General features: G+C 44.8%; 1 protein-coding gene across 1 annotated transcript; it reads right to left on the bottom strand.

Moving 5' to 3' along the window:
• Positions 1-3,094: 3,094 nt before the first annotated feature.
• LOC136940146 (Y+L amino acid transporter 2-like) lies at positions 3,095-15,614 on the bottom strand. The gene is made up of 12 exons (XM_067232266.1): positions 15,564-15,614; positions 11,673-12,089; positions 10,977-11,152; positions 10,582-10,724; positions 8,189-8,314; positions 7,824-7,968; positions 7,566-7,689; positions 6,459-6,562; positions 5,987-6,083; positions 5,689-5,838; positions 5,366-5,549; positions 3,095-5,104 (listed from the first exon to the last, which is right to left on the bottom strand). The coding sequence occupies exons 2-12, from the start codon at positions 11,796-11,798 to the stop codon at positions 5,010-5,012; spliced, it is 1,470 nt and encodes a 489-aa protein (XP_067088367.1). The 5' UTR covers positions 11,799-12,089; positions 15,564-15,614; the 3' UTR covers positions 3,095-5,009.
• Positions 15,615-17,022: the final 1,408 nt, after the last annotated feature.

The following is a 17,022-nucleotide window of genomic DNA, read 5'->3' on the forward strand; positions in this document are numbered from 1 at the left end:
TCCTTTCTAAAGGTAACTGCCAAATAAACTGCCCAGCAGTTGTTGGATTGGGGCCATCTAATGGACTGGACATACACGCACAGAGGACACACACATTCCTACATCACTCCCTTTATATTTCCACACACACACCTGAGCACACGTGCACACACACACTGACGTTCAAAGAACAGCCATCTCACTCACGCCATTAGCAACCCTGACGTAGTCAGGTGATGGGAGACTTGGCTGGCTGGTGACTTCATAGGTGAGCTTCTCCATTTCACAGGACGTGCATACACAATCATGCACAGGGTTAAAAGCCACTCTCGGACAATGGACGCACTAATGGAGTGTACACACATAAAACACACACACACACAAATGCTGTATACACGCACAAACACACACACGGCCATATGGACAAACGTTTCCACAGGCACCAAACTACAAACACACAAACTGAATATCCATCCACACACACATCCACAGAGGAACACTCACGATTGAAGTCTCGGTGGCGGGCCCTGGCCCTCCAGGGTCTGTTGTGTATCCAGTGCAGCCGTCTGTGCAGCTCCATGGCTGGGGGCCAGTCTCTGGTGCTGTGGGCCTCTCATCCAAGGGCCTCACCCACTCCTCCGACCTACCTCACCCCCAAGCAGGGGCCTCATCCCCGGGCATCAGCACTGTCGGTCCCCCCTACCCTTCCCTTGGGCCGTCTGGATCTCGAGAGCGAAAGGTTGTCAACAACCAGGTTCCGTAATGGCGTCCGCTGAGGCTGTAGAGCACCGGCTACTGCACCTTGTTGGCTTGGTCGTGCTAGCTGGCTCGTCTCCGCTCTAATATTTTATGCATGAGTCAGTGGAACCCAACTCCCAGGAAGGGAGAGGGAAGATGAGGCCTCAACCCAGGCCAGAGCACCTATCCCTGGGCAGCATCAGAGATGAGGACTGCACACCCCTGGTGAAACGTGATCCACACACAATGCTGACGGGACTGGGAGGGGCTGGGAGGAGAGTCATTCAAAAATGCTGGTAAATGCACCAGCGTCTCTTAGACCCCTCAGCCTGGTGAAGTCTTATATATACGCCACAAACTCACTTTATTCTACACACAGCATTCTCACTGACAGCGCACACACACACACACACACGCTAGTTTTACACACTCACAGGTCACACGAAGGGCCATACTTCCCACTTAGTACACAACGGACTCACTACATGCATGCTCCAACATGCAAGTCACGCTCCCTTACTTAGAAAATCGAGCTGTCTGGTTGGTAACAAGATCAATTCATTTATTCCACCAACATACTAAACAAGCATGTGATCCCACATTTACCTTAGGTGAACCAGTAACATTCTCCCTCTACTTCCATCCGAGAGCTTTTAAGAGTTTTCATTGGGAAAAGGGAGCCTCCTAGTGGAAAGTTGTGTAAATGCAGGATGTGAGGTGACCCAAAACAGAATAAAGGTCTCTGTAACACAAGCTGAATGAATTACATTTCGTCACTGGCAGGGTAGACCAGAAACCAAATATACAGGATATCATTTTTTCTTCTTCTTATAAATGTAATATTGGGATCACTACTCATGGGTTTACATATCTTTAACTAAAACTATGAGCACTTTCAAATTTCTCTTATTGGGGGTCCCCCAACTTTTGTGAAGGTTCATTTCAGACAGTGGATTCTGGTTCCAGGTGAAGAACCCTACGAGATGAAGGTTTGAGGATATTTGACAAAACAACAGTTATTCAGATCAAGCATTCTGTTGAGTATTTTTATTCAAATAAATCCACATTCCAGTCAGTCAGAGATTCCACCAAGCATTCCTTTACGTTCTAAAGCTTGTCATTAATCGTTCGCTGTATAAAGAACACTTCTATGACAAACATTATAAATAAAACATGGACATAGGAGGGCAATATGACAGTGGAATCTCAATCTTTAACACATTTAAAATTGCAGTCTGACGACCCGATTGAAAGACTTGAAGCTTCACAACCGGACCTAAACCGTACCACAACACAATGGACAACATACAGTACAGACCACCACCAACTTTGTAGGAATGACAGACCAAATGACCATATGTGACCATGACACTTTGACCTTTTCTCGATGTACCCAATTTATTTCAATGGACTCAATTAAATTCAACAAACGTTCTTGTTTTTTTTTGGGGGGGGGGGGGGGGGGGGAGGGGAGACGACTACAAAATGTGTGCATGCATGATTCAGATGCTGGTGGCTCAAGAAACAGTGGAAAGGGTTGTCTAATTGTCCTTCACATATTATAATATGCACAGTGCGTGATGATGTAGTCGGTGAGATAATTGAACGCTGATGCGATAAAGAAACCCCTAGAACACATTCCAGAATGCTCTCTTATGGAAGAGGAAGCACACCCAACACTCTTCCACGGAAAATGTCTGACGCATAAACGGTACACAAAAGGTTTGCATGACAATATCAACCGTCAAGGCTATTTGGTCCAAGAGTGATGAAGGCACAACTGAGGATACTACATACAGCACACTTACATGGTGAACACACACACACACAAACACACACATTTTCTTCAAAACATCAGAGAACGAATTTTTCACATATGCATATATATTTGTTTTCTTTCTATAAAAGCCAACTTTCATCTACTAAGACTGAGGGTTGATGAAAATGGGTCTCATGCTGTCGTGCTCTGGATGCCGTGGTCCTTCATGGAGGAGTGTTGGAGCTGCAGCTTGAGAGCTGGAGTCCAAGCCTCCGTCTAAAGCACGCAGTACATTATGTGATGCAGGAGGACAGAACTGGCAAAGAGTCTGGCAGCTCACCTCATCAGTTAAAACATCACAGCTCGTCTGGAATACAAAACCAGGCAGTAGAAGAACATGACAAGATCACGTCAAAAAGGTGAAGTTCGTAGCCGTGGTTACACACACGGCAATCACAGACACGCCGGCACAGACGGATGCATTACAACATGACGGAGTGATTGAGAACATAGAACCTTTAGGTGTCTAAAAGACCCCAAAGAGTGGAAAAACGTTGTATAGCTGATGTACAGTACCATTCACCTAACAAACAACCAGACAATATAGTGAGTCTTAACATTAAAAAGAAAGCAGTAAGGCATTTTATTCATAGCATAGTTTCCAACTTTAACAATGTTCAACTGAAGGCCTTCAAATTGACACAAAAAGGTACCATTGCAAACTGCCACAAACAAGAAAGGAGATAGCATGCTACACTTGAAGCTACATTCAGGCAAGTCAGGTTTGGCATTGAGAAAGGGTCAGCAAAACAACAAAAGAAACTTTGGATGGCATCAAATGTCAGACCTGAGAGAGCTCAGTAACTCATTTGTACAGCCCGTCCCTGGATCTAGGAACTAACGACATCACAGTCCCTCAACTGCAGCTATCTAAACCTACCACTAGAGGGTGCATAGGAACCATCTTGTGAGCCCCTGGTTCGGCTGAAGGGGTTCGGAAGCATTGCACGGTAAAGAATAATCTGGCATTCCTTGTGAATCCAGAAGCCAGGATAATCATCCTCTGTTGGTTGTATGAGGTGCACATGGCTAAGTCCTTAAACCTTCTTATACATCCAGTAGATTAAGAAAATCCCAAGATACACGTACACCAAGGCAACTTTGCTAGCCTATCAGCAGGCCTTTTAAATTGCAAGTACATTAGCCAAGCAGTGTGTCGAGTACCACCCCCATACATTGTACAGGACTCAGACAATGGATAGCCTGTATAGATAAGGAACTTCACACAACGGAATTCCATTCATATCTTTCTTACATTCGACACCAGAAAAGAACTGTTCCCCCTCCAGACACCATTGTTTCCTCTGGTTTGTCTGTCCTTCTAGATCATACTGGAGGATTTGCATTGAAACATTGATGGGGGGGGGGGAAAAGTGACCTGATTGGATCAGGCCTCTGGGAACTGTAGTTCCACTAGCAGGTAACTACAAATCTTTAATGCTGCCGTTGGTGACTGTGGACGTGATAAAGCTGAAGGAAATCAAGTTCTGCGCAGAACTGGCAGAGTGAAAAACACATGAGCAACTGCAGCGAACAACAAACAGCAGCAGCAGTTGTTCTTAAAGCAACACTTAGCAAAACAGACAAGCGTGTGATTCGGGGGCGAGCTTTGTGCCAAACTGGGATTTAACAGGCAACCGTGTGACAGAGAACAGAAAAAGAACAAACAAAAAGGAGTGAAAAAAATAAACAAAAGAAGTGAACCTAATAAGCGTCTTTTTTTTTTTTCTTCCAGTCCAGTTTGCCTCTCACCCTATTCATGTTCCCTATTAAGTGTGTGATGTTTCAACAGGGCCCAGAGCTGCCATGAAGCTGGTTCTAAGTGTAGAGAAGCAGACAAACTGGGCTTGACAGACACCCTGTGTCCAGCCTCTGGAAATGAACATGGGGTTAGAACAAGCATCTTTGGACCGACTTTAAGACCTGGAACGAAACAAGGGGGTCAAAAATATTTGTTTTATTCTAAGCGAACAGACTTCAAAAGAGTGATTTTCAGTCATCTAGAAAGCACCTTCCCTACGTGTTTGGATCTCAGATTCAAGACAGCTCAGTGATGCTGAGGGGCTATACTCAGTCTGACAGGTTTCAACCACCGGTGAGCTGCGCTCGTGCTTGCGCGTGCGCTGGTGAATTCCACCCACAAGTAGCCTCTGTGCTTAACACACACAGGAACCGCACGGTACTGCACACAAAATAGTTTTGCGCATAAATATAGTTCTGTTCAAATCCCGGCTCGGCAAGGCTCAATTATTGGGAGGAGGGGTGTTTGAGTGCGAGGTCCACCTTCCGTTCAGTCTCTCCTCCTCCTCCTCCTCTCATCCCCCTCTCCTCCCTGTCCATTTCCTGGTTGTCCACCGTCGTCTGTTTCTTCCTCTCCTTCCGCTCCATTGCCCGCGGTACCCATAAAGCGTTGGGTTCATTCATTCATTCCATACCTCTCCTCATCCGTCCGTCCGTCCCCTCCCTCAGTCCGTCACTGCACCTTGTCTGGGTCTATGTTGTCCAGGTCGATGTCGGGCGACGCCACGCAACACAGGCACACCTTCTGCGTGTTGAGGGAGATCACATCTGCAGACGAGCAAACGGGAAGTGAGATTGACGAGAGACTCAACCTGGACGAGCGGCACCCAAAATCGGCTCCCATTCCTGACGCGTAGATAAAGGACTGCTTGTATGCAAGCCCAGCCCAGGCAATATTGGGTGACACTTTCAACGGCATCGGGGTTTCTGTCAGCTCAGAGCTCTAAACAAGGCTCCCAATCTAAGGAACTAAATACAAAAGAACACCTGGGGGGAGTGTGAGTATGTGTGTGTGTGACCAGTTCTCACCCAGCATCCTGCTCAGGAAGGCGGGCCTGGAGCGCGGCGGCAGGTGGATGCAGATATAGTAGACGGGGGCGCCGGACAGTGCCACGCCGATGCCCACCAGGGAGTTGATGGTGTCGCTGTACAGGGGCACTATCACCAGGAACAGGCTGCAGATGCAGTACACCACTGGGAAGAACAGGCTCAGCTGGGAGGAGAATGATAAGAAAAAAGGAGATATTAGAGGAGGCAGAGACACAGAGAGAGCGAGAGAGATAAGGAAGAGTGAAAGAGATCGAGAAAAAGAGCTTGCAGCTCCGGCGGGGAGTTGCGTCCGCTTGCGTTACCTTGACGGGCCGGTGCATGTCGGGGAACTTGACCCTCAGGTAGATCTGGCTGGCAATGGACAGGCCAATGAACAGCCAGTAATTGAAGCTGAAGTAGTTAATGAGCTGGAAGACGTCCCTCACGCACAGGTAGATGAGAGACATGCCGCCCTGGAGAGGGAGAACACACACACACACACGATAAGCAACACATCCTACTGATAGGGGTTGAAAAACAAACAGGCCTAATGTACCAGTTCCCTTCTGCGTACACACATGAACACAAGTACACACACTTTAGTGGAAGTTCCACACTTACGTTAAAGAGCAGGGCCGGGATTGGGGTGTAACGTTTGACATGGATCATGCAGAGGACATTAGGCAGGTGTCCCTCTCTGGAACCCACGAAGAAGAGTCTACAGGTGGAGGAGAGAGAACTACCGGTCAACAACAGCTCGTCTGAGATGACTTCGATCTATTTCCTAGAGAAGCTTTAGTCTTTAACCATATAGTCAATAAATACTACAATAATATCCATTTTATATAAGATGCCCGGTTTAAGATCATCCACTTTGCTCAGTCGTGGTCTCTATAATTCGTACAGATTTCCCGAGCACGACGTTTCGAGGTTGACCCACAACAGAAAGCGTACCATAGCGATGGCAAAACACGAAGGAAAGTAAACAAGGGCATTCACAGCTCATTGCTCATCTGTGTAACACCTTGTTTACACCTTCAACAACCTGCTCCGAGATGGGGTGGTGGAGTAACAAGCCCCGTTGTCCACTGACCTGGAGGCGGCGATGATGGAGGAGTTGAGGCCGCCGTAGCAGGATATGGCCACCGACAGTGGGATCAGCCAGCGGGCCCAGCCCAGGACTTCGTCCGCAAACGTCTGAGGCGCAAGAAAAGAGAATCAAACACCCAGTTTGTGCGCCAGTTGGACTATTCCCTTCAGACCAACCGTCAGGAAACAAGTGTTATTTTCTGCCACATCAGATGGCACCGGCCCCGACTCATCACACTAGTGTACCGTCTAGGCTCTTAACCACAGAAAATCTATAGTATAAACATCTATATTTACCTTTTCAGTTGGGTTGTTTAAATATTAGAAATACAGCCATTTCAGTAGAGATGGGCTTCATGTTGACACGACTTTCCCCCGCCCCCATTTCTGCCCCCTTTTTATTTATTTTGCTAATTACATTTAGTCTTGATGGGCCTCGTTCAAAGCCTTCTCTAACTGCATCAGGAGATAACTTTGTAAGCTAGCAAAAGTCCCGGTTGACATCGTCAAAGGGAGCCCGTTAGGAATTCAGTTACCGGCAGTGGCTTCCAGACCAGACCAGACCAGACCAGAGAAGACCAGAGATCAGTTAATGGTCTTTGAGCCTGAACAGATGCTGCTAATGAGGACAGAGCCTCATGACTTGCTAATAAGTTTGGTGGTTAATCAGGGTGCATGTGCATTATTTTTTACTGGACTGTCCTGTGTGCAGCATTGCCTCAGAACCTTTGTTTCTAGTTAAAAGAGCAGAACTTAAAACCTTTCCATCGCAGACCTAACCTTGCGATACAGCTGGATTGGCAAGATCAAGACCAAGGGAGAATCTAAGTGGGCAGTTCACGGTTTGTTTGTGGTTCACGGAGGTTCAGCCAAATCAGGAACTACTGGCAGCTACAGAAGAGATTGAAGTTAGCCTGTGATAGACAGATGCATTCACTGTTTTTTGAAAGTGCCTGCCCTTTTCCAAGCAGATTCCAAGGACGACTTCCCAGATGGTTATGTGCAACAAACCATCTGGAGAGTCAGGTTATCGCAAACTACCTTTCTACAACATTTCCGTCGCTTCACAACCCTCACACAGCTAACGGCTAGTCAAACAACACCTGCTCACCACGGCTACAGCCTCGCTGGCCAACACAGTGTCCGCGTCCATGACAACGTAATAAGCGATGTTAGTCAGGATGTAGATCACCGTGACGATGGGCATGGAGATGGCTATGGATAACGGGAGGTTCCTGTTATTGGATGAAGGGTAAAACAAAAATGTTAAAAGAAATGTCAAGCCACAGCATAAGGATGTTAGACAACAGAAAAGGAAACTGCGCCAATGCTAACGCCCAAACGTACAACGTGCGTGTGCGTCACGTACCTCTCTGGGTTCTTGATCTCCTCTGTGATGAAGTTGAGCGTGTCCCAGCCAGAGTAGGAGTAGAGCGCTGCGTACAGGGCCAGGGCGATGTCACCGGGGTCCCGCTTGGAGCCCTTGAACGAGTCCTCAAAGTTCTCCGTCTTGCCTGTGGAGAACACAAGGCCAAGACATCACAGAGGGTCTCCAGGTGAAAAGTTCAACGCTACAGAGAACCCCTTTTCATACATTTAATCACACTGTGTAGTGCACGGGTCATATACTGTATGTGGCGTGTACAAATGGACAGAAAAAGGTTCTCAAGTTAAAGGGACGGCGTGTCTTCATGTGTGCAACTGTAAAGGTGAGTGTACGCGTTTGTGACGTACCTTGTCCTAGTTTCACCATCCCCGCGATGATGATGACTATGAGGGCCAGCACCTTGGCAAAGGTGGAGATGACCTGGAGGATGGCTCCCCACTTCACCTTCATACAGTTGATGCACGTCAGAAGACCTGGGGACGAGGGACAGTGCAGTCTGTCGTCAGGCTTTCACACGTCAAAGGAAGAGGAGTTGGTCCAGGAATGAAAGGGGACGATGACAAGGAGGAGGCGAAAGGGAAGGAAGTGAGGTAACAGGTGGCAAATGTCAATCCCCCCCCCCCCCAAAAAAAAAGGTTCTCAAGCCTGGTTCTAACCAGGCTTGTGGTCATTTAAAAGAAACCTACTTGTTTTTCTATCTTTACCAAAGAAGTTTACCAAATCGTTTAACAAGGAGGCACTTTCAACTCCTACGGAATATGAAATTGTAGGTTATCTTGTCTTATCTTACTCGACCAAACAGTGGAATACATTGGAGATAATGTGCAACTAGCTAATGACCAGCTACCAGTACACAGACTGGCTCTGATAAAGCTAACTGCCTGGGAATGGCTTCAGATAAAGAGGCAGATAAACAGCCTCTCTCCCTCTACAGAATGACCGACAGCTGACGAGCAGAGGAAGAATAGGCCATGTCAGACTTTTATATGCGATCGATTGAGCTTTCCTGTCACTATAGAGCTGGACAGGAGGGGGAAATATATTAGCAAAAGTGTATAGAGGCACTTCTGTCTCGTCTGGCAAACGATCAACGTGCTTGAAAGTACGAAATGCATGAGGACTTGACATTCGGCCTGTGGCAGGCCCTGATTTAACATCTCTTCAAAAGATGGAGGGGTGGATATCACGGGAAGGGGCTCCAAGTCACACCAAAGGCTTTTCGCTTGCATGTGGCAGGAAGTCAGGCCCCAGAGGTGAACCGCATGCTTGGGTGGTGGCTGTGTGGACTTAGCAGACGCTTATTTGCAGGTCCAAACAAGGCCGGGATAACAAAAGGGGTTTACAGTGCTTGCTGAGGTAATCTTTCAAATGGCCCTAACTTTAAGCACATGACGCTGGATTTACATTCTAAAGCACTCATGAGAAGAAAAAAAAAAGACATGAATGAAGCATTGCCTAGGTTACATGGCAAACATGTTTCGGGTCATTTCACAATTCACTCTTTGGATCACTGAAATTGTTGGCCGTAGAACATTGCTCATTACACCAGTGTTCTATTGGTATTTTATAGTGGTAGATGGGCTGGATAACTCTTAGTACACACCAGTCTACTGAAAAGTGCACTGTGCTTCAGGCTCCTGCAGCTCTGACTGGTGGAGGACAGGAAGTGTCAACATTGACATAGTGGGTGTATATCAGAGGTGCATTTAGATTCACTTCTCAAGCGCATTGTGCAGAAAGATTATAGAAAAACGTGCAGAATTGGGCTAAGTTTGTGTTTTTCCAAACGATATAATGTACTCCGATTTAGTGTGAGCTTTTCTAACAGTGGCCACAGAGCTGGATGGTACTGTGGTAGATCATCTCTGCATGTTAAGTACTGACTGGGTTTGCAAGAATATGGACCTATGACGATACAAAATCGTACTAACCATAAATCTGAGTGAAAAGGTCATAAACATACAAGAATACTTACCGGTAGTTGACTGTTTAACTGAAAGTAAACCTTGATTCATTCAAACACACATCTATACAAATTTTGGACCACTATTCAAAATCTAATCTCGTTTCATCTCTAATCACGCTTTTCTGCATTTATCTGATTTCCTTTTTAATGCATGGTGTCTATAACACGTGTCTCTCCTTGGGCTATCATGCTCGCACAAAACCGCACAAAGGGGAACTTCTCACCAAAATACGTTATTCACAACTTAGTGTAAACATGCCCAAAGATAAAAAGTAGGAAGTCTATGATAAAAAAAAAAAAACTATTGAGTTGCACTCTCTCTAGATGAATGCTTTCCACGTCATGTATGTCTATTGCTCCGTGGTAGCTTGTGTGTGAGTGTGTGTGTGTAACATGTAACATTGTACAAATGTTCTCTCAATAGACACTGGTGAGACTCCAACCCGGTCTAGAAACAGCTGAAGCTTCCATGTGCAGCGAAACGTAAAACATGAACCCGAAGCACAACCAGATATTGAATGTCCAGCAGGCTTTCCAGAAAATCCACATTCCTTTGCTCATGAGCGGTCATGTTAAAAACATAGAGTGCGAGATCAAGATACACACCTAGACCTGTATTCCACAAGGGAGTGCATCAGCAGACATTGAGGAGAAAACTGTTCTGGAGGATTTAGAAAGACTCAACTGAAATCGGAGTACTTCCTGGAGGCACAAATGAAAAAACAGACATGGCCTCAGAAACAGCCCACTGGCTGACTGAGGTACTCTCCCTACCAATGATGGCTGCGGCTATGAGCCGGACGGCATCGTAAGGGGCGGAGCAGGTGGGATAGAAGGGCTGGACCAGGTAGGTGGAGAAGGTCAGGGCTATGACCGCCTGGCACGCCGGCTCCACGATCATCAGCGACGTCCACAACCTTTCAGATTCAATCATCCAGAACTTGAATTATGTGCCTCAGGCCAACATGATGCAAAACACATGATGCAAAACATCACATAAATACACATGATAAAAAAAAGATAAATCCAAACAATGAGGGTTGGGGGGGAGGGTAAAAATGGATACGGGTCAGAACTGAGATACTTTCCTTCTACAACTTTTGCTTTTTCTTTCCCGTCGCTACAAACCATAACATTTAGTTCAGACTGTAACACACACACACACGCACCTGATGAAGGCCAGGAAGCCACCAAAGGACTCTAAAATGTAGGCGTAGCTGGCTCCGGACTTGCGGATGGTGGTTCCCAGCTCTGCGTAGCACAGGGCGCCGAACACAGAAAAGACGCCTCCAATGGCCCAGATCACAAGGGACAGCCCAAACGACCCAGTGTACAACAACACACCCTATGGAGAGACGGTTGGAAGAGATTACCGACAGGTAGCAAAGTCCCCATGTTCGGTCCCTAAAACATGCTTACAAAATCTTCCATAGAATACTGCCATCAGGATTTGTCTGATAGGATGACTCTGAAAATGTACTGTTCTTCATGCTACAACTGATAGACATAGCCAGGAGTGGCCCTGATCTCCCAACATGAGTCTAAAACAGAGCTGCCGACCCTATTTATACCACCCTGTAGGGTTTCATCTCAGCCCTAACCAGCTAGATAGAATCGGGTGATACTTTTTAACTGCCCTTCCTGTATTCATGGTCCAGTCCTCTGAGATGCTCAGCTTGAGTGTATCAGACACCTGCACCCAACATATATGTAAGAAATACTAATATATTTTGTCTTTAACTGGGATTTGGCAACTGCCTTCATTGACTTGACACCGTCACAGCACTTGGGTAGATAAGAGTCTTCTTCAGTCGCCTGGCTTTGAAAAGGACACGCTAGATAACGACGGGCGAGTACTGCCGTACTTTTGGCGAGACGAAGATGCCCGAGCCGATCATGTTGCCCACGATGAGGCAGACGCCGTGCAGCAGGGAGATCTCCTGCTTCAGACGCATCGACTCCACCGACGTGGCGTCCCCTTCTGCCGTCATGGCGGCTCGGCTCAGCGAGCGCGCGGCCCGGAGGAAGAGAGGGAAGCCCCCGGGGGGAGGGGCTAGACGGATGGGCGGACGGAGAGAGAGAGAGACGGAGGACGAAGCCGGGAGGCAGAGACGGAGCCGTCTAGGCCGGGCGGAGGGCTAGACGAGAGGGTGTGGAGACGAAAAGAGGGGGCTTGCTCAGGGCAGGATCAGGAACCGAGTCAGGGTTGGGGAAGCCAAGCTGGGAAATCTCAGCTTAGTCACAGCATTTCCCTTCACCAGTTGTCCTTTGAGGGAAACAATCTGAAAAGAAAATAACAAAAACAAAAGAGTCAGTGTGGCCAAAGGGTCCCCAAACACGTTAGTAGGTAAATCAGTAGGTAAAAATGCTTTCTGCTACCTAGCCAGCAGCATATCTTCCAACTAATCAAGACAGTAGTAGCCTTTTTGTCATCCATTGAGGAACCATGGAAAACGCTTGACAGGAGCAGAATGCCACAGTATTGACTGTGCTGGAGAAGTCAGCACCCCTTCTAAAAGGGTCGCTGAGTTTCTATGGCCCGAATGCAGTGTCACGCCTACTGATGCACCAGGCGGCAAGCTAGTCTTGTGACTAGTGTTTCTGGCCTCTTTTCATTAGCACATTGCTGACCCGTCTGAACCTGTTAATTGGCTTTAGGAGTTAGAGCCTATGTGTTCAAAAAACCAAATACCTTTAGGTTTATAACTATACTGTACATGATACTCTGGGATGCAGGGTTTAGTGCGCCTCCCTTTTTCCAACCCATGCTTGGTGGGTTGTAAACAAGTGACGCCAAAGAACTCATTGGCTCCTGTGAGACTACTGAGAACACAGCAGATTTCTCAAGGTCCTTTGTCTTGGAACAGAGAATTCTCTCTGAATCTTCAAACGTTTCTGGTGCTGTCGGAGGATTTACCACGTCGGGCAGTCGTTACATCAAAGTAACTGTGGAACAGGCCCTTTAGATTCAGCACATAGATCTGGCATAATATCAAAGGGAGATCTTGACGTTTCACAAGGTGATCCATCTTATAATATTACTCGATACACTACCGGTCAAAGGTTTTAGAACACCCCCATTTTTTCCATTATTGAAATTTAAGCAGTTCAAGTCCAGTGAATAACCTGAAGTGGTACAAATGTAAGCGAAGAGGTCTGTCTTTCAATCACAACAATTAACGATAATGATTACTTTATTATTTCTATACGGTTTGAAATGTTCTGAATAAACAATGTTTGATCTATACCTTGCAACATTAAGCTCATGAGCACATAACCCTTGGTATGTCCAGGAGCGAAATATTTATTAATATTTAATATCTATTAATTATGTTTCTTGTATTATTGATAAACTGTCATTATACTGTTATATTATCCCTGTATAGCCATAACTTGGGTTTTTGTAAGGTGTGACTAGGAAAGGCCTGTGTCGCTGATGTAAGTCAGAGGTCACACTATTGCCAAAGTGTATAATGCCATGCAACTTTGCAAAAGCTATCTAGCACATATTGTTCTTTAACTGTGCCTGCGAATGCTAATCATGGTGTATCCTCCCATATTGAGATACAATATACTCCCTTGATTTTCTAAATACATTGTCCAGTCCTCTGTGATACTTAACTTGAGTGTAACAGACACCTGCACCTCACATTCATGTAATAAATACATTGATTTAGTCTTGAACTTGTCTATTCCTTTCATTGACTTGGTACTTTCAGAGCAATTGGGTATTATCTAATACGTCTTCATAAGCGGTAAACTGCCAGAGGTTAGAAAGAATAGTTTATTACAGTTTCCTACACCAGAGAGGACCAGGGTAAAACATGCCCTACATGTTTTAGATGTTTCCCCTGCTCCAACACACCTGATTCAAATGAATGGGTCTTTATCTAAGCCTGATAATGAGCATTAATTTGAATCAGGTGTGTTGGAGCAGGGAAACATCTAAAACATGCATGGCAGGGGGTCTCTGAGGACCAAGGTTGAATACCTCTGTCCTACACCATCAAAAGGCACTTGGAAACTGGAGGAAACTCTGACAGGAAGAGGTTTGGCAGACCGAAAGCCACAACAGAATCAGAAGACAAGTTTCTGAGAGTCAACAACTTGCGTGATAGGTGGCTCACAGGACAACAGCTTCAAGCACAGCTTAACACTGGTCGAAGTAAGCAAGTCTCAGTTGATGGTTGAAAGTGATGGTTTGGGGGCTCTTTTACTGGACTCAGAGTTGGCGACTTCCACAGAGTGGCACCCTGAACCAAAACTGCTACCACAGCATTTTGCAGCATTTCAACCATCAACTTCGGTACTTTGACCAGTGTTAAGCTGTGCTTGAAGCTGTTGTCCTGTGTGCCGCCTATCACGCAAGCTGTTGACTCTCAGAAACTTTTCTTTTGATTCTGTTGTGACTTTGGGTCTGCCAGACATCTTCCTGTCAATTTACCGCTTACCTTTGTACCATTTCAGGTTATTCACTGGACTTGAACTGCGTAAAATTCAATAAAAAATGGAAAAAATGGGGGTGTTCTAAAACGTTTGACCAGTAGTGTAATTTGAATAGTGGCTGACCTCGTACATAGACTTAACTATGAGAAATGTATGATATAAATCTAGGCTATCCAAGTTATACAGCAGCAGTTGTTTGTCAAATATTGGTGGTAAAGAACACCTGCAAAGACTGCATAAAGACGCCTCCTATTTATACATTAAAGACGATCTTTAAACTAACAGTGTACCGACAAATGGGCAGGAAGTAAGGGAATACAACTGTCAAGATGTTGAGGCATTGGTCCCCAACCTAAAAGGCATCAAGCAATTATCCCCATCAGAAGCAATAATAGGTCATTGGAGGGGCAGAAGACAATAATAAAATAATTCGATTTTGGTAGCATCTGCTTTGATTGAATGCTTCTTTAGTTTAGAAATGAGGCTACAGATTGCTGTTGGGTTACGGATTCTACAGTTTTACCTTTGCTAACTACTGCATGTTTGTGTCCTGTAGTCATCCATTTAAATGTTGAAGACATGAATTATGAAATAGCATGCTTATATAAGTTCCTATTTTGTTTTTGGAAATATGTTGGATACCTCAATCATCTTCCGCCACAGCAATAACATGAAACGTGGACACTGTTCTACCGGCACTAGCTAAAAAGCTTTATGTAACACCCGGCATTGCTTGCTTCTAAATCTGGATTAAATCTTCCTATCGCGATGCAATTTCCGTTTTCGTAAAACGTGATTCGTTTAGTTACATACTTGTATGTATAACGTATTAATAGTATGTAAAATTCAACGTTGAATATCAGTAGCTACCATAGCTAGTTAGCTCGCTACTGGCTATCCTAAAAAGCAGATCTACTGTACTGTATCTCGTCTTAGGCTACGTCACCCGTAATAATTGGCGCCGCTTTCATCATCTCCACATCTGGTTGTAGGCATGCTAGCGAAATTAATAAGAAGCTGTTTCCAAAACACCACACTTAAACATGCACTACAGCAACCGCCTTCAGCAATGATTTTATCAAAATTACAAACCGCAATCTAACTGGACGACAGACACATGGATGCTGGGCATGTGAGAAGCTAGCTAGTTAGCTCAACAACAGCTAGAAAATAACAATCAATTAGATAGTTAATGCGTTTTGTACCGTTCCTTTAGTAAAAGTAAGTAATGATTCATTCATTTTAGGTGGTGTATACAAGAAAAAAACATTAGCGGTATCAAATGATATAGTAAATAATTAACCACAAACCTTCACTCAGCTCCTCAACTTCCTTCTTTGAGCTTGCTAACTGAAAACCCATGTGTCTGAGCTGATTGACTTTTAGGAAGGAGGCACAGCTGGCTCACTACATCGTGTCGTCATCATGACGGGGTCTCATGACCCCGCCTCCTTGAGACTTGGTGCTGAGGAGAAGTGGTGAATGTTCGAAGAAGCCTAGAACCAAGATTTATTTTATTGTCTGTTGTTACCCATGATGAACTGTTTGTATGTTCTACATCTTTATTTTCCTTTTCCATTTCTTTTGTCTTCTTTTATGTATATGCAGTGCTGTTATCTTTCTCCTTATGGCAAAAAAACATTGTATATTTGTAGGCTACTTCATTTTATTATTAAAATTAAGTTAAATACTGAATAGCACTCTGAAGAGTCGCTGTTACTGTGTGGCAGGTTAAAAACATTCATTCTACTGAGGTACATTTACCCACTGCTAAATGGTTCCATTATGGTTAATCAGTGACTTGAGTGAAAGGTTTCTTGCTCTGCACTTGACATTTTTGTTTATCATTCACTCCAAACAGTGGCAAACCAATAACATTGATAGAATCTGTCCACAAATTGTAGACACAAACATTCCTTGTCTTTTTTCGATGAGAAGAATAAAAAGCTAGAGCAAGCTAACATTTCAAAGTGCTTTTTTCATTTCATTCTTTGTCTGCCATAATTGACCAACTCTACGACTGAATATAAGTTATGGCGAGTCTTAAACCCTATTATAAAATTAATATAATAGTCGAGTGTTTGCCCAGAAACACCATAGCACACAGGCCTACATATAATAAGCCACACTTTATTGAATTCAATAAACAGTGTGGACAGACTGGACAACCGTTTCTTTCCAAGGGCCATCAGGCTTCTGAATGGACATTCATATGGACATTGATACACTCTCACACTTTCTCACTAGCCACTTTACACACTGCCACTTTCAGCTACTGGTTGCACCAACAATATTGCACAAATTGTACCCCACTGTCTTTAGGTTAGTATAGGTTTATAAGTTTAGTATAGGTTACTATGTGTATTAGAGGTTTAGTGTACTGTATTTTATATTGTATATTAAATTGTGTATTTAGGAGGTTTATTATATTTTAGCTTATCATAGATGTAATCTATGTTCTGAGTATATGTAGTGCATATGTTATGTTATGTCAGGTTGCTCTGCGTTGTCTTGTCCCAAGAATTTCAGTGCCCAGTCTGACCTTGTGTTGTTCTGTGCATCTGACACTAAAATATTTTTACTTGAACTTGAACTATATGTAAAAAATAAGTTTGACCAGGAATTGACGCATGGCTATTTGCTTCCCTCTACCGGTCTAAAATTGAAGTTATCTTTCTGCATTCAACTATATCTTTTTCAAGCAATTCGGCCTACATGATAAGCCCATCGGCACCGAAATCGGGAAAATATGACTGCAGGGACAAATAA

The sequence above is a fragment of the Osmerus mordax genome, unplaced genomic scaffold (genome assembly GCF_038355195.1).
Source record: "Osmerus mordax isolate fOsmMor3 unplaced genomic scaffold, fOsmMor3.pri Scaffold_69, whole genome shotgun sequence".
In the NCBI taxonomy this organism is placed as follows: Eukaryota; Metazoa; Chordata; class Actinopteri; order Osmeriformes; family Osmeridae; genus Osmerus; species Osmerus mordax.

Excerpts from the sequence above, each read along its gene's own strand:
- LOC136940146 (XM_067232266.1), bottom strand. The coding sequence starts at position 11,798 with ATGACGGCAGAAGGGGACGCCACGTCGGTGGAGTCGATGCGTCTGAAG. Across the intron at positions 10,725-10,976 it reads GGCTTCCTGGCCTTCATCAG|GTTGTGGACGTCGCTGATGA; the intron begins GTGCGTGTGTGT and ends TGAATCTGAAAG. Across the intron at positions 7,969-8,188 it reads GATGGTGAAACTAGGACAAG|GCAAGACGGAGAACTTTGAG; the intron begins GTACGTCACAAA and ends TGTTCTCCACAG.